Source organism: Tetrahymena thermophila (assembly GCF_000189635.1).
Source record: "Tetrahymena thermophila SB210 genomic scaffold scf_8254460, whole genome shotgun sequence".
Classification (NCBI taxonomy): Eukaryota; Ciliophora; class Oligohymenophorea; order Hymenostomatida; family Tetrahymenidae; genus Tetrahymena; species Tetrahymena thermophila.
The window spans coordinates 48,605-68,847 of NW_002476237.1; the positions used below are offsets into that span (position 1 = coordinate 48,605).

At 23.3% G+C, this 20,243-nt stretch overlaps 5 protein-coding genes across 5 annotated transcripts; 4 read left to right on the forward strand and 1 right to left on the reverse strand. All coding sequences in view use genetic code 6, as the record gives it.

Moving 5' to 3' along the window:
* Positions 1–843: 843 nt before the first annotated feature.
* On the forward strand, positions 844–5,992 carry TTHERM_00353420 (Serine/Threonine kinase domain protein; the record flags this gene model as incomplete). The annotated part of the gene is made up of 10 exons (XM_001023099.2): positions 844–951; positions 1,173–2,072; positions 2,422–2,590; positions 2,758–3,406; positions 3,711–3,981; positions 4,102–4,462; positions 4,523–4,611; positions 4,685–5,080; positions 5,136–5,697; positions 5,757–5,992. The coding sequence occupies 10 exons, from the start codon at positions 844–846 to the stop codon at positions 5,990–5,992; spliced, it is 3,741 nt and encodes a 1,246-aa protein (XP_001023099.2).
* Positions 5,993–6,557: 565 nt separating this feature from the next.
* Positions 6,558–9,701, forward strand: TTHERM_00353410 (transmembrane protein, putative; the record flags this gene model as incomplete). Its single annotated transcript, XM_001023098.3, has 9 exons — positions 6,558–6,833; positions 6,918–7,004; positions 7,060–7,464; positions 7,521–7,741; positions 7,827–8,078; positions 8,144–8,568; positions 8,630–8,807; positions 9,130–9,277; positions 9,330–9,701. 9 exons carry the CDS (start codon positions 6,558–6,560, stop codon positions 9,699–9,701), a joined length of 2,364 nt encoding a protein of 787 aa, XP_001023098.3.
* Positions 9,702–10,152: 451 nt separating this feature from the next.
* TTHERM_00353379 (ML domain protein) lies at positions 10,153–10,706 on the forward strand (the record flags this gene model as incomplete). Its single annotated transcript, XM_001470922.2, has 2 exons — positions 10,153–10,407; positions 10,461–10,706. Exons 1-2 carry the CDS (start codon positions 10,213–10,215, stop codon positions 10,704–10,706), a joined length of 441 nt encoding a protein of 146 aa, XP_001470972.1. The 5' UTR covers positions 10,153–10,212.
* Positions 10,707–12,492: 1,786 nt separating this feature from the next.
* Positions 12,493–15,773, forward strand: TTHERM_00353380 (transmembrane protein, putative; the record flags this gene model as incomplete). The annotated part of the gene is made up of 9 exons (XM_001023097.3): positions 12,493–12,885; positions 12,944–13,030; positions 13,080–13,478; positions 13,539–13,747; positions 13,922–14,167; positions 14,229–14,662; positions 14,721–14,901; positions 14,975–15,122; positions 15,411–15,773. 9 exons carry the CDS (start codon positions 12,493–12,495, stop codon positions 15,771–15,773), a joined length of 2,460 nt encoding a protein of 819 aa, XP_001023097.2.
* A 719-nt stretch (positions 15,774–16,492) lies between these two features.
* On the reverse strand, positions 16,493–19,912 carry TTHERM_00353370 (copine protein; the record flags this gene model as incomplete). The annotated part of the gene is made up of 11 exons (XM_001023096.3): positions 16,493–16,598; positions 16,653–17,112; positions 17,161–17,876; positions 17,934–18,083; positions 18,134–18,434; positions 18,484–18,963; positions 19,023–19,263; positions 19,329–19,434; positions 19,523–19,640; positions 19,712–19,780; positions 19,849–19,912. The coding sequence occupies 11 exons, from the start codon at positions 19,910–19,912 to the stop codon at positions 16,493–16,495; spliced, it is 2,811 nt and encodes a 936-aa protein (XP_001023096.3).
* Between the last annotated feature and the right edge of the window lie 331 nt (positions 19,913–20,243).

The following is a 20,243-nucleotide window of genomic DNA, read 5'->3' on the forward strand; positions in this document are numbered from 1 at the left end:
GTAAAATAAATATCTATTTTATTTTTGAGAATGGGCATAACGAATGAGTGATAATTAAAATATTTTTTGTTGTATTTTATTATAAAAACGAAGTGAAATTATATTGGTGCAAAACTGCTAGCATTAAATTTTTTGTAACTATTGTTACGTTTCGAGTAAGTTAATATTTGAAAATTAAGATATAAATAAAAATTTCTGATAAAAGGTGAGAGCGATCGATATGATGGTTTGGGATCTTAATGATTTTTAACGGTATTTAATTTGAGAAATTGATTTATTTCCTTTATGGAAGTATTAATTAATTTATTTAGTTATTTAATTAATTAATAAATTGAAAAAGAAAGAATCAAAAGAAGCAATATTATTATTATTATAAATAAAGATGAAATTATCAAAAAAAAAAATAGTGGTGGTGTTTGTTTCATGACTATCTATCTTTCTTTACTTTATACAATAATTTGAATGATAAAAAATAATTAATTAAGTATAAGGTATTTGAGTTATTTAATTTACTAAATGTTTAGAATTTATATTTGTAAATTTCAATTTAGTTAATTTAGTAAATTAATTTAGGCAAGTATTAGTGTTAATAAGGAAACTAACAAATTAATTTATTATTCAACCAATAAGCTTATTGCTTAATAGTTGTAAAGTTAAGAAAAAATATTAAAAACAATATCAAAAGAAATAATTTATTCATAAATTAATCAATAGTTAATAGGAATCTGAGGTGTCTAAGTCTATAAGAAATTAGCAAAAACAACCAACATCTGTTCCTCAACTTTCTTCAAATAGATATAAATTACTTAAAATAGCATTAAAAATTAGCAATTTAACTTAAATATGCAATTTTATAATCCTAACTCATCATCATCTGCATCTAAAAATTCTAACATAAAGGTGCAATAAAACCTCAATAACTCTCAACTGAATAATGCACTGTCTCCAAAGGTAAATCTTAGTTTGTTTCATAAAATCAAAGCTTACATAAAATATTTTAAGTTGCAGATTAATTACTATTAATACTTTATAATAGTTGATCTTATTAGCGGTTGCCTTTTCTTATTAAAGAGGAAATTTTTATCAATAATCGTTAAAATACATTTTAATCTGAAATAGCAAATTAATGCATTGATTTATATGTAATAATTTTTGATTTTTTTTGTTTAAAGAAATATAAATAGAAGAACATATCGTTGGATTTAGGTTCTAGAAAAATATCTCCATTGGATAATAGTTTAAGAAAAAGGATAGAATATTAGCGTGATAGTAAATAAAGCATTAAGCAGCCAAAGTTAACATTAAACACAAGCTCTCATAATAACACATGTAATTTAAGTAATAATTAAAGTTTTGCTTAAAGTACAAAGCACTACTAAGGTAATTCTTCGATTCACATATCTGGTGAAAAGACTCTAACCTAGCCTAATGTGAATCCATCTGGCGGAATAAATACAAATACAGCAAGCAATGTGAATAATAGCAACAGTTTAATCATAAACCATATCCTTGACTCCACTAAAAGTCAAGGTGGGACAATCAATATAAATGCAAACAATATATCGTTTCATAATTAATACAACATAACTAATTTAGTGTCTTAAATGAATAGAAAAAGATAGCCTATTGGAGGAAATGTGATAGTAAATAATAGTGTTGGATAAAATACAATGATTTCGAATAATATAAATTAATTAAGTGCAAATGTATAAAATCTTAACAACATCCTAAATTATTAAAACAGTGGAGCTTCTACTGCAACTAACAGCAACGCACCTAGAAGCATATAATTTCATTAATATGGTGCACCAAATTCTACAAATAAAGTTAATAGCAGTTTTAATTAGTTCAATTAAGGAGGTTAAACAAATAATTTTATGAATTTGAGTTCTGTTTCTACCAGTTAGAATGCTTAAGTAAATAACTCGTAACATATCAACAATAATAATAATGGAAGCAATCCAATAAGAAGATCTAAATATAAAATAAACACTGAAACAATTAATACACAAAATGATTATTCTCTAACGATAGACCACTCTGGAGGTTCTATCCCTCGCTATCCTCAAACGGTAAAAATTAAATTTTTGATTTACAAATAAAAAGCAGCAATTTTTTTTTGCTAATAAGATAGAAAGATATAACTAAAAACTAAATAATTTTATTGGTAATTTTTATAGTACTAAATAAATTTGATTCTTAATATGTTAAGATAGTGTAAAAGAAAAACAAACTAAGAAAATATTACTCTAACGAATAAACTATTTACTTCAATAATCATTATTTATTAAAATAATAAAATATATATAAAAATATTTAAATTAAAAAACTATCAATTAATTTCTATCTGCTGTAAATTTGATATAAGATTATTTATTTTTTTGATTAATTTTAACGAATTTCTCTTATTAATTTAAATAGGAAACTCACAAAACAGGGACAAAAGAAATAATTATCCCTTAATCAAATAAAATAGAGTAAATTTCTAATAGATATAATCTAACTTCTACAAATAAGCCTAACTCTAGAATGCATCTTATGATAGGTACAGAAAACGATCAATCTTAAAATTAAATGGGAGGATTAAAAGGTAGTTTATGATTTAAACATTTTATAGCTATTACTATTCCAAATTAATTTAAAATTTCATTACAAAGATAAGTATTTTTTGATATTTTAAGTGAATTAAATAATACTTTAATTTAATTAAATTAAACAAACAATAAAATTTTAATAAAAAATTATATTATAATATAGACTTCCTTTCTCCACAAGGTGCAGCTTTCATAAAATCAAATGTATCAAGTAAGAGCACTTAAAGAAATTACTCAAATAAAAATAGATACTTAGGTTTAAATAAAATACAAGCTCAATAATAAAACTCATCTCAATCAAGAGTTAGAAGTAATATAAAATAAATGAGCAAAGATAAAGCACTTTCAGTAGATAAAACCTCTAATTACATAAATCGTCGTGACTCTACTTAAAATTAAAATGGAAATTATATTCAAGATAAGTCTTCATTATTGTAAACATTATAGCCTCCAGCATCTCAAAGCTATGACCAAGGAGGAGATAATGCTTACTATAAACATAATACTTTGTAAGATGAGCAACTAGGAAGCACATATTATACAATAGATAATTAAAACTTGCAATAACCTACAATTTAGTCTTCAGGTAGCTCTAAATTAGAAGAAAAGCATTTAACTTGGGAAGATCTTAAACTCCCTGTAGGTCCTGATGATGTCTTAAACAAGTATGGACATGAATTCCTCACAGATTATGAAAAAAAAGAAATATTATAATACATGAATATTTATTATGTAGGTCACAAGGCCAAAAAACCAGCTAGATCAGAAATCTAATAAGCTAATTCATACAATTTCGGATATGATGATGAAAAGTAAAATAAAATAAAATTCAAGTTTTTACTTTTTTACAATAAATTTGTATTTGAATTTCTAATTTATTGTAAATTTATTTTATTAACTTCCAAATAAATAAATGAGCTCAATTACTATTAAAATTGAATTATAAAATTTAAAATATCAACATTTTATTTACTTCATCAAATCGATAATAAAAAATATTTAATTAATTAATTTCGTAAAATTTAGTTTATTTTGTTAGATTAAAAATACTAAAAATATTTGATAAGAGTATGATTTAATAATGAGTCTTTAAAAATATTATTTAATAATAAAAAGAGGAGACTATCTTTATACATTAAATGATCACATTGCTTACAGATATGAGCTGATTGAGGCTTTGGGTAAGGGATCTTTTGGACAGGTTATAAAAGTGTTTGATCATAAAAGAAAAGAATACTCAGCTTTGAAAATTATAAGAAATAAAAAGAATTTTTATAATTAAGCAATTGTAGAACTAAATATATTAAAATATATAAAAGACAACGACCCTTAAAATTAAACGAATATTGTTAAAATTAAAGACTTTGTGATATTTAGGAGCCATGTGGTAATCAATCAATCATTTATTTTATTAAAATTATTTATTTAGAGATTTATTTAGTGACATATATAGATTAATTTTAACTTCTACTTTGAATAAATCTAAATTTTTTATTTTTAAATAAAGTGTATTGTTTTCGAGCTACTTAGTATCAATCTTTATGAATTTTTGAAGAATAATAAATTTAATGGGGTTTCTTTAGAACTGATCAGGAGGTTTGCTATTTAAATTTTATAGGGATTGCTTTTTTTAACAAAAGCGAATATTATTCATTGTGATTTGAAACCAGAAAATATTTTACTTAAGCAGGAAAATAAATCAGGTATTAAGATTGTTGATTTTGGATCAAGCTGCTTTGAGAACTAGAGAGTTTATACTTATATTCAAAGCAGGTTTTATAGAGCTCCCGAAATTATTTTAGGCTTACCCTATGGAAAGGCTATAGACATGTGGAGCTTTGGGTGTATTATGGCTGAGCTGTATATTGGTAATTAAACCATTTAAAAATCAAACCATTTTTTAAATTAAAAAATTAATACTTCAAAAGGTTATCCTTTATTTCCTGGGGAGAACGAAGCTGAATAATTTTAAATGTTTATGGAGATACTAGGAATACCAGAAGAAGAATTTGTTGAAGTAAATTTTTATTTGATAAAAGTCAAGTAAATATATAAGTTATTTAATTAAATAAACATTTTTTAAAAATAAGAATTGTCCTAGGAGAAATGTGTTTTTTGAAAATAATAAAACACCTAAAGTTGTCAAAAATTCTAGAGGTAAAATAAGAACTCCAGCTACTAAGCACATAAATTACTATCTCCGCTGTCCTGATGAAAATTTTATTGATTTTGTTTCAAAGTGCTTTACTTGGAAAAATCACGAAAGAATGTCGCCTGCTGAAGCCCTCGTTCACGATTGGATTTTAGAAGGATTGCCAGAGGAAATCAGGGCTTAGCATCTATAATAAATGCAACAAACATCTCCTGAAATAGACATGAGAGCTAAATTTAAAAAATATAAAATTGCATGGATTCCTCCTCCAAATCTCCAAGTATTTAAAGGAAAAATTCCCTCAGCTCCTCCTTAACAACAATATTCAAATAAAGTAAATATAAAATAATTTTTTATTCAATATTAATGTATTTTCATAACTATATTAGCAAGCAAAATCACAATCCAGTAATAAAGCAAATACGATTGAAGATTAACCTTAAAATAATGAAAATACAAGTGGAGTTGGATAAGGGAGAAATAGCTTTAAAAAGGCTGAAATGAATAACTCAAGCAGCTTTGGACCTTCAGTGGTAAGCGTAAATACTGGCCTTTAAGAGAGAAATAAAAATATAATTAATTCGCAGTCTCATCAAATATAAGATGTAAAGATAAATCCATAATCTTAAGCGAGTAATCCTTCTTCATCTTCTTGCTAAAATGCGATAAATAAATATGGATAAAAATAAAATAATGCAAAAAATTATGTTTTTAAAAATTAAAATCCACTAAATAGTGTTACAAATAATTAACCTCTATCTCAATCTAAGATCGAATAAGCTGAAAACCCTTCTTCAAATAATCTTTCATAAATTCCATTAAATTAAGGAATATCTTTATAAAATAATAAAAAGAAGACAGACATGATACACTTAAGTGATTTTAATCCATATGAATCTGATCAATTTTCAAATACATTTTCTGCAGCGACAACAACAAATGCCAAAAAAAGTAAAATCACTAGTATTATTTATAATTTATCAAATTAAATCTTCCATTTTATTTAAAAGCTTAACAATAATTTGGATTTGTGCAAAATAACACTCCTTAGCATCAAAATTTAAACGGAATTAAAGCAAATAATTTCCTTTAGCAAGGAAATTCTTAGAACCAATCAATTTACCCAAATTAAATTAAAATAAGAAGACCTGATTCTTCCAAAAAAAATAAAATAGAATAAAATTTTGTTGCTAATGAAGATCTGTAAAAAAACTCAAATCTCCAAATACAAAGTGGGGAAAATTGAAAAACGCATTCTAAATATCGTGATAATTGTAATATTTTTTACGAATTTAAAGAATGAAACATATTTAAGCTGTAATTAATTATCTCTGTGCTTTAAATTTTGTTGGTCGAGTAAGAAAATTAAATTTTTTTCTTAAATTAAAAAAGAAAAAAAGCATGAAAAATATCTATTAATAAAGTCTTTAAAAAAATAAATTAACTATCTATTTATATTTAAAAAAACAAAATCTTAATCCTTAAAAATAAAAAAACTCTTGTATTATTTTTTGTAATTATATTTACTTAAGTGTAGATCTTTCCTTTAATTCTAATTAATTAATAAATTAGCAAATGAATCTCGATAGATATAGTAAGATTGAAATTTTTAAAAATATGAAAAAATTTATATTTTTTTAATTAAAATATGATTACTTGACATAAATTGTAATCTGTGCTAATTAAATTCATGTCTATAGATATAAAAAATTAATATTTGATTAATATTGTGGCTTAATATTAAAAATACAAAAAAAAAAAACACATAAAAAAATATTTATTAAATAATTAAATTATTGATTTTAAGACTAATGTCTGACTCAAATAGGTACTAATAATAGCACTCATTCCAAGCCCTAGATACTCGTAATAGCAATACATTTAGTATTGATGGGACTTTTAGGAACTATTATCAAGCTTAATCTTACAACGGTCAAAACAACATAGTAGACATTGGATCTATGTAAAAAAATATATAGCAAAATAAGTAAAAATCATAGATAGACAACAGCTTTGTTGGAGAAGGTTTTAGCAGTTTCAACCCTTATTAGATTCCTCCTAACTGGAAATTAGCTGATATTCATAGAGTACTTTTTTTAAAATGAATTCTAATAAAAAATTTATTAGATAAAAGTAGAAATAATTAAAATATATATTTATTAATTTATTAGGATGCTACATCTGTAGGCAAGCCTAAGAAACAATTCAATCAGCCATTCAAAAACAATTAAGTTTGTCCTTGTTGCGGTTTTTAAATAGTAATTTTTTATATTATTTATTATGAAATTCATTTCACTTATGATAAATAAATAGAACAAGAAATAAATCAATATGATGGATAACTACACTATTCTCTCTTTCTTAGGTTCTGGCTATCCTTTATTTTTTAGTTTTACTAAATATTGTTTGTATATCTTAGCTACAATATTGTTTACTTCTGGAGCATACAATTTATATACCAATTATAAAGGCACTTATTGTCTTACAAAAAAACAGATAAAGTAGGGATTACCTTTATACTGTGAAGCAGATTATGTGTCAACTCTTACTATCATTAATAAAGCAAATGACGAGTAAGCGATGACTATGCAAAATATTTTGAATTTATTTACAACTATTTTACTCATTGTGCTGTGCTTGTTTTACAGAAATGAGTAAAAATAAATTGACTATGATGTCGATGCTGAAGAAATTACACCTGCAGATTACACGATTATGGTAATTATTTTCCAAAGAATTTAAAAATAAATAATGAGGATATATAAATAATGTAGATCAAAGGTATTCCACAAAATATGAGTGAATAGGAATTAAAAGAGTAGCTTGTTTCTTTTAGAGAACACGATGAAGAAAATAATGATCCCCTAGTTGTTTCTGATATTACATATATCTATAATGTGAAGCACGTTAAGGATATAGACAAAAAAGTGCATCTTTTAGTAAAATAGAAATAGGAAGCCCTTAAAAATTTAGATGAATACTCAGAAGAATTCAGGTTAAAAAAATTAATTTACTTTTGATTAAAATTATTAAAAAGTAAGCTGCAAATAAATAACTAAAAATAATTTTTATCAAATTAGAAATATTTAAAATGACTGGGATGATAAAATTTACTATGTCTTGCTTTAAAGTTTAAGTTACTTGAAATGTGTATAAGATGATAAAACTTAATTCACTGGATATGCATTTGTTTCTTTCGAGCAAGAGGATGACAAGCAGTTTGTGTTGTAAAGTATAGATAAGACTTTATGGGAAGCAATAAAAGATTATTTTTTTTCACTTGCTCCAGAATATAAAGAATTAACTCTTAAAAAAACTAATACAGTTGTTTAGTAAATATTTAACATATAAAATAAGAATTTATACTAATCTATTATATTTTTTAAATAAATTAAAGAATGACAGAATCTCCTGAACCTTTAGATATTATTTGGGATAATCTAACAATGAAGGATAGTGAAAAATCAGGAATAAGAAAAATAACTTTTTACTCAACTTTGGCCATTACTATATTTTGTGCATACATCATTTACTTGTTAAATTAATATCAAAATGCAAATAGTAATGAAGGTGATAATAATGCTGATGACCTGTCAATTTATACTTAAATTATGGAATAACTTTCATTTAATAACTTAATCACTTCAACAGCAATTATCTTTATAAACAGTTTTATAATAAATCTCTCTTTCGCTTATTTTGTGAATCTAGAGTGCTACAATACACGTACTATATACAATGTTTAACTTGCAAAAAAACTCACAATAGCTCTGTTTATTAATAGTGCTTTGGTCATTACTTTCATCAGCTTTTTTGTTACAAGTAAATCATATATTTTAATTTGTAAATAATAATTTTTTATTAAAATAATTAAAAAAATTAGAAAATGTCTACAAAAAGGGAGGACTTATTTATACTACTTTTTACTATTTTGTGATAGATATATTTCTTTCTTTTATATCAACTCTCATAGATGAAGAATATTACTATTACCTCGTCAAGAGATGGTGGTATAGCAGAAAAGGTTCTAAAAGTAGATTAACTTAAGAAGAAGCAAACAAGTAATTGATTTACTATTATTAATTGACAATTCTTTTTTATATTTTTTACTTTTGATTATTAAAAGATTTTAATATATTAAATCGTAAATATAATTTAATGAATAAAAAACACAAAATAAAACTTAAAATTTTTTGATTTAAAATTGACAAATAAAAAATATCATCTAAAAATAATAATTTTAAAAAAATATATTTAATTTGCTTAACATATTCTACAGCACAAAATAGAAAATTACTCTTGATAAATCTAGTTTTTTAATAAAAAAAATATTTTTACAATTTTCTAAAAAATTTAATAAAACAAATGTTTTTTTGTTAATAGGATTTATTAATACCCTAAACACGAAGTTGAAATGTGCTATGCTGAATTGATGAATAATATGTATATTTGTGTGTTCTTTTCTTCAGCTATTCCTATTGGTTTAGCTTTCTAACTAGTGAGTATATTCCTTTATTATTGGATTACAAAGGTAAATAAATTTAACTCATAATTTGCTAATTTTATATTGATTTCTTCTTTAGTATATATTAATAAGGTAGAAAAGAGTTGATTATTAAATTAGTGCTGCTCTTTCTCTTGAAATGACTAATTTCTTAGAAATGCTCATTCCTTTGTATGCTATTTCTAATGCTCTCTTTGAGTATTCAGCAACTGGTGAGATTTAAGTAATATAAATGGTCACAATTTTTATTAGTGTCTTATTCTCTGCAGTCCCTGTTTAAGTTATTCTCGAAAATATAGTTAACTTTGATATATAAGTTGAGGAAATTAGCTATTCAAAAGCTATTTTCTAATTCGCTTCTACTTACAAAAAAGAAGACCCTTTTTCTTCATTTGAAAGAAGACACTTTAGTAGAAAATTCAGAAATGAGTCTTTTGTTGAATTAAATTGATGGGAAATACTATTTTTTCTTACTAAAAATATATTAAATTTTAATTTAAAATAAAATTATTTATTTAATAATTAGTTTAAAACTAATTTTTTTATAGTTTATCCATTTATTGTAAATATATAAGTTAAAATATTAATAAAATTCAGGTTGATTAATATGTTTGATTTTTCCAAAGAGAAGAAAAAAACTTTACTTGCACACACACATACAGTTTTATAATATTATAAAATATTCTTTTATAAAAGAAAAAATAAAAAATTGGATAAATTTAATGTACTTTATTTCAAAATACATGTGAAAAATGATATCCTCAACTTCCTAATTTCTGTATTTTTTCTTTTAATTTCTTTGATTTACAGCATTTCAAAAGAATTTAGATTATTAAAAATACGAGCTTTAATAATATTATTAGATTAGGTATGAAAAAAGAAAAACAGACTTTCAAAAATTTAATAATATTATTAAAAAAAAAATCTAATAAAAGCGAAATAAATTAAAAACCAGATTAACAATGAAAAAGTATTTATTTCTATTCATTTTTATGTCACTGACTTTCTGCGCATAAAGTTCTAATTTAAGAAAATTCTTGCTTAGAGCTATACCATGGGAATTCAAGAACTGTGGCTCAGAGAACGATCCTATGGTCGTAACTGCTATTACTTTAGATGCAGTACCTGAGAAAAGTGTCAGTGATGAAATTACTATTGTAATTTATTTTGTAATATTATTTTATGTTATATTAAATATTTAATATTATAGGTTGGTGTTAGCAACGTACATGATAAAATAGTTTAGGCTAAGATCGATGTATTTTTATAAAATGTTAAAATTACATCTCTTAGTTAGCCATTTGCTCAAGAAGCAGATCCTGGTGATTAGTGGATCTTCAAGTATGGTTCCTTCATACCTAACATAGCACCAACAGGAAGATATACAATTTAATTTACTTTTGTAAATTCTCGTTAATAGTAACTAACATGTGCTTCACTTTAAATGGATCTTTGATGAATCCTTTCTAAGTTTAATATGGCAAACATATTTTTACCTTCTCTTACAAATTTCTACTTATAATAAAATTATTAATAATGTTCTTAAATATAAAATTTCAAATTTAAATTATTCTATGTGATATATAAGACTTTGTTTGCATTCTATTTTATTCTAAAATTTAAAATATTTTTTTAATTATTCATAATAAAACACAATAAAAAATTTTATGTATTATAATTTAATAACAAAGTAGTTCAAACTACTTTCTACAAAATAATTTGTAATCCCCTATAGTCTAGCAGGTTAGGATAGAAGGTTTTCACCCTTCAGACCCGGGTTCAAGTCCCGGTGGGGGAATTATTTTTTATTTAAATATTTTTAAAATCTATTATTCTATTTTGCTACATATAAAAATCAATCATTAAAAAAACCATAAATAAATTTAACTGATATTTTTTGAATGATAAAAATAAGAATCTCAGTGAAAAAACTAATAAAAATAACTCTTACTATTTTAAAAGATAAAAATAAAAGCCCTTATTTAATAATCACTGATCACAAACAAAGATACTAAAGAAATGTAATATTTCATAGAAAAAATTTTAATAAAAAGTGCTAAAATATTAAGTATCATAAATGAACATTTTCATTAATTTTTAATATGGCAAATAAATTCACTTTTATAAATTATTAATATAGCTTTCATAGATATTAAATTTCAAATTTATATTTATTCTGTGTGATGTATAAAATGGACTTAGATTTTATAAAGTAATAAATATTTTAAAAAAAACTTAAAAAAATGTTTGATGTAATATCATATTCAATTGATGTTTCTTCTTCATCATTAATTTTCTTATTTCACTATTCAAGTAATTCACGCTGTTTTTGACAAAATAATTTGTAATCCCCTATAGTCTAGCAGGTTAGGATAGAAGGTTTTCACCCTTCAGACCCGGGTTCAAGTCCCGGTGGGGGAATTATTTTTTATTGAACTTTTTTAATTATTTTATATCAAATAATTTAACTAATGAAGAAAATAGATAATTAAGATTAAAAAGATATTTTTGACTTAGAAATAATTTAAAATATAAAATTAATTTATTATTTTATATTTTAACTTTTATTTAATGTTAAAATTTATTTTTTTTTCAGATATTTTTGATAATTAATGAATGCATTTAAAGATTTTAAATAATAAAATACTTCAAAAACTTTTAACAATAACAATTTTTTTTTCCACTAAATATGAAATTTATTTTTGAATGTTTGTTAAATATTAATAACAAAAATAAATTTTAATTTTTTTAAAATAATTATTTTTCATTAAAAAGCATGTTTATTAATGTCTTTAAAGTGTAATTTTATACATTAATAATAAAATAAAATCTTAAATTGAATATATTTATTTTATTACAAAAATAAAAATTAAATTTATTTGTTCCTATTATAAATCTATAATAAATATATTTAAGCCTTAAAAATATATAAAAATAAATAAAAAAGCATTTAGAGATTTAGTTGTTTAGATTTTATTAGTGTATTAAGGAAATAGTTAAGAAAAGTATTTGTTGGTTGCTTTATAAATATTTTGATAATAATTAATAGAAATTTTAAGATATGTATGATTTCAATAAAAAATTGAAATAAAAAAAGAGTTGTTAAATTTTCTTTGATCTTATCAGCTGTAATAACTAATTTATTAAATAATTAATTCGTTTGGTAAATTAAGTTAAACTTCCAAAAATATCAAAGAAAATAATATCAAAAGTTAATTAAGGAAAAGTTAAAATAATAAAAAATGAACTTTAACATTTCGAACATTTAGTTGGCTTCACTTTAACTGTAGAAGCTACAAGAATAATAAATTAATAGTTCTAGATTCAATTCTACATAAAAATACAATTCAAGCTCAAAATATAATAGCAATTCAAAGTAGGCTTATAATTAAGAGTATAATTCAGTATCAAAATATAACTCTGCATCAAATTACAGCAGCTTATTGAGCGATGCCAAATCACCTTGCCCAGCTAGAATGCATACTTTAGAAAATGAAAACAAATAAATTAATGGAATTTATAAAAGAAGAGCTTTTATTAATCATTAAAAAGAGCTTATTTTGAAAGACTTGATTAGAAAGGACTACAACCCATATTAGATTCCTCCTGATTGGAAAGCAGCAGAAAAACATGGAGTAATTAATTCATAGAAATACAAAAAAAAATATATTTTAAAATATACAAATTAAAAAGTAAGCAAGAAAAGTTGGAATAGATAGGAGACCTTCCCCAAATGTCCCTTTAGAATATGATATTTGTCCATGCTGTAAATATCAAATAGTAAAAAAAAATAATAAATATATTAAATAATAAAGTTATTTTTAATTAGTAAAAAGAAATGATTAGCATATGGGAAGACCCTGCAAAATTATCATTTTTAGGTTCAGGATATCCTCTATTTTTTAATTATATGGAATACTGCATTTATATCTTAGTAGTTATCATTATTTCTTCTGGAGCTTTTAACATTTTTACTAATTTTTATGGCCACAGCTGTGATAAAGTAAGCGAAAATAGAGCTTCAAACGACCATACTTGTCAAGCAGATTGGATTTCTATATTTTCTCTTGCTAATAAAAGCTAACAAACTGCAGATATTTAAGAGCTCCTAAACTTCTTTACAATATTCACTTTGATGATACTGCTTATTTTCTTTAGAAAAAATTAAAAAGAGATTGATCTAAAATGTGATGAAAAAGAACTCACACCATCAGATTTTACTATTATGGTAGCATAAAATTATAAACACATAATTTAAAAAGAGCTCATTTAACTATTAAAAAATTAGATTAAAGATATACCTCAAAATGTGAGTAAGGAAGAGTTAATAGAGTTCTTTGAAAGCAATGTCGAAGGCTAAGAAAAAATCGAAGTCATGGAAATCAGCTATGTCTATGATACTAGAGACGTAGATGTTTTAAATGAGGAAATCGATAATATAGTAGAAGAAAAGAAAAAAGCATTATCAAAATTAGATCCATATTCCTAAGAATTCAGGTTTCTTATTTTATTATTTAAAAAATTTTTAAATTAATTAAAATCATTTTTTAAAGATTTAAATTTTAATTTCAAAAAAAATTTCTAATAATTATTTAAAAAATAATTTCTTGAAAAAATTTTAAAAAGTTTTTTGTTATTATTTCTCTAATAATTTATACTATATATAATTAGAGATACTGCTGATAAGTTTGATATGGAGATTAAAATGCAGCACAAAGAAATTTAAGAAAAAATGATGGAACTTTCATAAGATTAAACAAAGTTTAGTGGATATGCTTTTGTTTCATTTTAAACAGAATCTTAAAAATCTTAGATTTTAGATACCGCAGATAAATCATTCTGTGATGAACTTTATGAATCTATATTTTCATAATCATCCGAATTCAAAAATTTACCTTTTAAGGATACAGTCATAAAGTAATTAATTAATTCATATTTCAATTTAATAGATTAATGTAATTTAAAATTTCTATTAAAGAGTTTCTGAAGCTCCAGAACCTCTAGATATAATATGGGAAAATATGAACAAAACAGATAATGAAAAGGCAAATATTAGAATGTTTAGCTTCTTTGTTACAGTTACTTTGCTTATTACTTGTGCTTATGCAATTTACCAACTTACTATTTACTAAGAAAACTAAGCAAATTAATAAGACCAGTCTTAGACTAAGGATTCCACAGAATCATCAGAAATTGAGAAATTTTTACAAGACCAGTATCAAAGTTTAATGATAACTATTGCAATTATGGTTATCAACTCAGGTATCATTGGTTATGTCTTTAGGTATTTAGTTACAATAGAGAGCTACAATACACATACTCTCTATAATATTAATCTTGCCTAGAAGTTATCTCTTGCACTCTTTACAAATAGTGCTTTGATTACATGCCTTATTAGTGTTATTTATACAGGTATGCTTATTTTTTATATGAAATACATGAATTAAATAACTTAATTTTAAAAAATTAGAAAATGTGTTTGGAAAAGGTGGATTAATTTATACAATATTTTATTACTTCACTATTGATACTTTAACTTCTGTAATTTCTTGTTTCCTTGACTACTCAATCATATGGAATAAATTTTTAAAGTGGTGGTATATTAACGTCTAGGGCAAAAAGTGTTTGATGACCTAAAAAGAAGCAAACGAGTAAATAATTATTACATTTTATTAAAAAAAGTTTTTTTTTATTTTTTATATTTATTTATTTATTTTAATAAAGGCTTTGCTAGTTACCTGATCATGAGATAGAAGGTTGTTATGCTGAAATTATGAATACAATGTATATAACTATTTTTTACTCACCTGCAGTTCCTTTGGGCTTATTCTTTTCCCTTATTGGAATTTTCCTTTATTTCTGGGTATAAAAGGTATTTATTTACTCTTTAATATTAATTAATCAAATTTTACTGGACTAAGTTAAAATAAATTATTATTTAAAAATTAAATGTTTAAGCATTGAAAAATCAATAAAATCATTTTTTTTTTCAAATTTACAATAAAAAAAATGAAATAATAAATATTTATTTTGAAGAAATTTACTTTAATAACAAAAACTTACTTTTAGTTTTCATTTTTAAAACGTAAATTAAAAACAATAAATCTATTTATATGTAAAAAATTAATTTGAAATTGAATTTCTTTATAAAAAACTATAGTATATCTTACTCAGAATGAAATCGGTTGAGAAGTAAATTAGTGTAAAGCTCTCTATTGAAATGACTGAATATCTTGAATACGTTATTTCAATTTATGCAGTATCTAATGCTTTATTCAAGTGGTAAACAGTAGGAGGCTTCCCAACTTTACAAATAGTTGGAGCTGTTATTGGATTTGTATACTCAGTCTTGCCCATCTAGTTGTTTGTTGATAAAGTTTTTGACGCTGATAACGATGATGAAGAGTGTCCTTATTATAAAGCTAAGCACTAGTTTGTTACAACTTACTCCAGAACTAATCCCGTTACTGCATATAATTATATTGACAATGATAACGAAGAATTATAAGATTAAAACCTTTGAGAAATACAAACTTTGTGGCATAAATAAATAAATTAATTAATTAAACAGAAATAAATATAAAAATTGCATTTCAAAACAAATAATTAAAATATATAGATAGATAAATAGATAAAACAATTTATATCATGTAAATAAGTTTCTAATTTTAAATTTAAAATAGAAAAGTGATTCTAATTTATATAGATCGTATTTGATATATTATATTTCTAAAAGATAGATCTAATTATAAATCCTAATTTGATATAGAAAATATAAATAAGAAAATTTATTTTAAAGATAAATTGAATATTTATTATACACCAACACTCCATTATTTATGTATTATATATACTATTTAAAAAAGTAACAAAATTATTCTTAATTTAAAACTGTTTTTAAGTATCCATATTAATATATTTATCATCTAATCATTTTAATTTATAGATATTCTTTATTTTAAGGTTGATATTTGCTCTTTTTTCAGAGTTTTAATATAAATTCAGGACTATAAAATTATTAAAGTTGTATGTTTCATACAAAGTAATTTATTTGTTGATCAATTTATTTATCTTTTGAAAAAGATTGCTTAAGGAAAGTAGAGAGGGAAACAAATATTTATTCATAATTAAAAAATAAATATTCATTTTTCCTCTAAATTCCTTTTTTACTTTGACTAAATTATTTTTTTATTTTATTAAACAATAATTTAAAAGTAAGTTGAGCTTTGATTGGACATTATTTCATTCTTTACTTTCATCTACAAACTATGTAAGCATTATGGTATAAAATTTTCTATTACAAATAGGACATATGTCTTCATATAAATTTTCTTAAGTACAAGATTAGCTATTAATAAAAAATGTAAGTAAATAGATTAAAAACAAAAGAAAAATAAATTACCAATATCCTGCATGACCACAAGGCATAAATACTGTATTCACTTAATTTTAGTTGCAAATTAAGCAATAATTTGTGTTTTAAAAATATAAATTTAAATCGTTTTACAAGGCTTAAGAAACAAGATATTCATTTGCTTTTGTGGTAGAGTTTTAAATAGTAATTATCGGCTCCATTTCTTCATTTATTTATTAATCCTATTACTAATTTTATAGTTTCATTTTTTATTAATTTTATTATTTTTTTAAAGCAAATTATTTCTTCTTTTTATTTCTTTTTCTCTTCAAGTCTGAATCTGAACTATCACAATCAGAATCTGATACACTTGTTAATTCTTTGTTTATTTGTTCCTCATCTTATTATTTTTTTTCATTTTAGAAAGCATTTTTTTGGAACAGAAAATTGCTTGTTGATGAGTTTGAGTGGCTTCTTCTAACTTTAATTTGCTAGTTGTAGAATTTTTCTTAAAATAAAATTAAAATATATTTTTAAATTTTGGTAAATGTCTTACATGGGTCGTGCTAAATTTAAATACTTTGAATGAATATTTGTTATACTGAACTGATTTCTTTCTTTTTTCTTTTCATAATCAGATCAAGCTGATTGTTTGCATCCACTTGAAATACTCTTTAACCAACTTTTTCTTTACTTGACATGCTATTTTTTTAAACAGCTTTGTTTACTTTTTAGGGAATAGCTACTCTAGTTGAAAGTTAATTTTTATGGTTGTAATTGTCTTTCATTTCTAATTTTTTTTTTAATTTTAAATCTTCTTTTCTAAGACTTAGCATTTCTATGAATAAATTAAGATCTGGAGCAGGAATATTTTCATATTCAATTAAATAATTCACATTCTCTTCGTCGTACCCTAATTGCAACAATTTTTCTTTGAACTCATCTTTCATAGCAGTTTGCCACTTTTCAGGTATAATTTTAGCTGCTGTGTTTTGTGATTTTTATTTATCTCTTTTTTTATGCTAGTCTATTTTTAAACGCATATACTCAGTTCTAGCTGTTTTGAGATCTCTTTTTGTATCAATTGGGATAATACCTCTTTTATCCATATATTGTAAAAATTGCTAAGGTAGATATCTCATGCATTCTCTAGCTAACTTTAATTAATCCTAACAATATTCACTAAAAGTAAAAAAATGAATGTTGTTTCTTTCAGAAGATTTATTTAATCTTTTAGAATGTATTTTATAATCATTTCCTGTTCCTTTTAGTCTATTTAAAATATATTTATCGTTATATACAACAAATATGTTTCTACAATAATTTTACTCTTGCTGCATCTTAGGAAATGGGTTATCGCCGAGACCAACTATCAAATAACTAATTGGATAGGCACTTGCTTCCACTAACTCGTCTATCATAGAATCTAAATCGTTTGGATCACTATCTGTCACAATAAGCATTACATAATACTTTTAACTTTATTAATTAGTAAATTTAATTTAGAAAATTTTATCTTAAAAAATTACTTTTTTTAACTGACTGCTTCTGCTTTTGCATAATGAGCACCTAGCTTTATAATTTCAGAGAATATCGTTGGTCCATGAAACTAAAGATACATAAATTTTTCTTTATAAGTTTAGACAACTCCATCACTTCCATTAATTAATGGATTAAAGTAATTTCCATTCAGTGCAAAGCAATTAGAAACCACATTATAAAATGGTGGCAATTTTGCACCAAATCCATAAAGAGGAATTAAATTATCATGATCAAACTATTCCAAAATGTCATTCAATTACCTTAAAGCCTTGCAGTACTAATTTTCATCTAAGAAAAATCAACATTAAATAAAGTTTTTAAGAAAAAAAAAGTTTACCATTTGGATTATCAGGGTCTATACTTCGATGAAAAGAATCCTAAGATGTTTAAGGCTTGTTTGAGTTAGTAAAATCAATAGCAGTTAGCAGACATATTTGAGCATTAGAGAGAAGATAATTTATAAAACTCACTCTCTTAAAGCTGACTATATTTTAAAAGATGATTTCTCCTTTAAATAGAGAATTAATTATAATTCTCTGCCTTTTTTTAGTGTTTTCTTTAAAATAGCTGAGAGTATTTTCAAATTCTCCTAGAATCTATTCAGGTTTATCCTTGTAAAATTCCACTACTTCTAATTTGCAATAAGCTTTATCATCCATACCGAATTTAGATAAAGGGATTTCAAACTCATTCCAAAGAACTAAATTTTTTTTATTCTTTAAATTTTCAGTACGGTAAATAGGCTAATAGGTTCTACCGTCAATTTAAGAAGATACTCTAATGAATAATTCATTTTTAGATTAAAATTGTGAGCACCCTAATAATTATTTATTACAAATTAAAGTAAAAAACATTTAATTTAATAATGATTGTTACCAAGGTGAAATAACATCTTTTCTCCACCTGCATCATATTCATTACATCTAATAGTAAGGAAACCTCTGTTATCTTTTTTTTCATGAAAAATGGGTTTCTAGAGTTGGTAATTTGAGCTACACATTACTTCTCTTAATACAAATTCTACTGAACCAATATAATCTTATTTATATCTATTATTGTCATCAATATACTCTTCAATATCATCAAAATTGTCTATATCATAAGCAAGAAGCCTAAACTTTAATTTTATTTAAAAAAATTTGTTTCTAAATAGAATTATTCTTTAATTTTTTTCATTCTTACTGTCTAAACTTTTTCTACGTTGTAAGGAAAGATAAAATATTTAAGGAATTTAGGATTTAAATTTTCAGGAATGACTTCAGTTCTACCTTTAGGAATCCATTAGTCACTTATTTTATAATAAATAAATATTAACTAAGTTTTCTTTTTCATATTTCAAATTGTAAGAGCATTCATTCATTAAATAATAATTTTACCCAACTTTTTCTTCAACATAAATTACTGCATCTGTTTTACCAAGTAGATCCATAGCTGGTAACTGCTCACAAGAAAAATGCATTTCTACATTAATGGATTCATCCTTATTGCAAATAGCTTATTTTTGTGTAAATAAAATTTACTAAATATTCCACATTTAAATTTATTTATTGGATAAAATAAATTACCAATTGCTAAGTTAGCAGCATCATTTGTATCTTCATGGTAATCATCTTTTAGCTAATTTGCTTAGTCGTCTTTTATGTAATAAAAAGTAAGGATTAAATTTATTTATGTATTTAATAATAATATCTATTTAATTTACTAAGCTTATTAATGTTGCTTTTTGTTTTATCCTTCTTTTTCTTTTTACCTATGATAGCTCCCATCTATGATTGCTAAAATCTAAACTATAAAATATTAATTTTTAATTATCTAGTCCTCCTTCCTGCTTCTACTTATTGTAAAACTGCAAAATCACTTAAAGCTAATTTTTTTTGTTGTGATAATTTTTTTAATTAACTTTTACACAAGATTTGTTGTTTGTAACGTTATAATTAAAAAATTAAGCAAATTTGTATAAATTTTAAAGCAATTTCTTAAATTAACTAATAAATTAATGAATAAATTATTTCTTAATTCTACATCAAAAATGCAAGTAAGTATCCATCCAATTAATATTTATAAAAAGAAAGTAAAAAACATTTTTTATGAATTTTA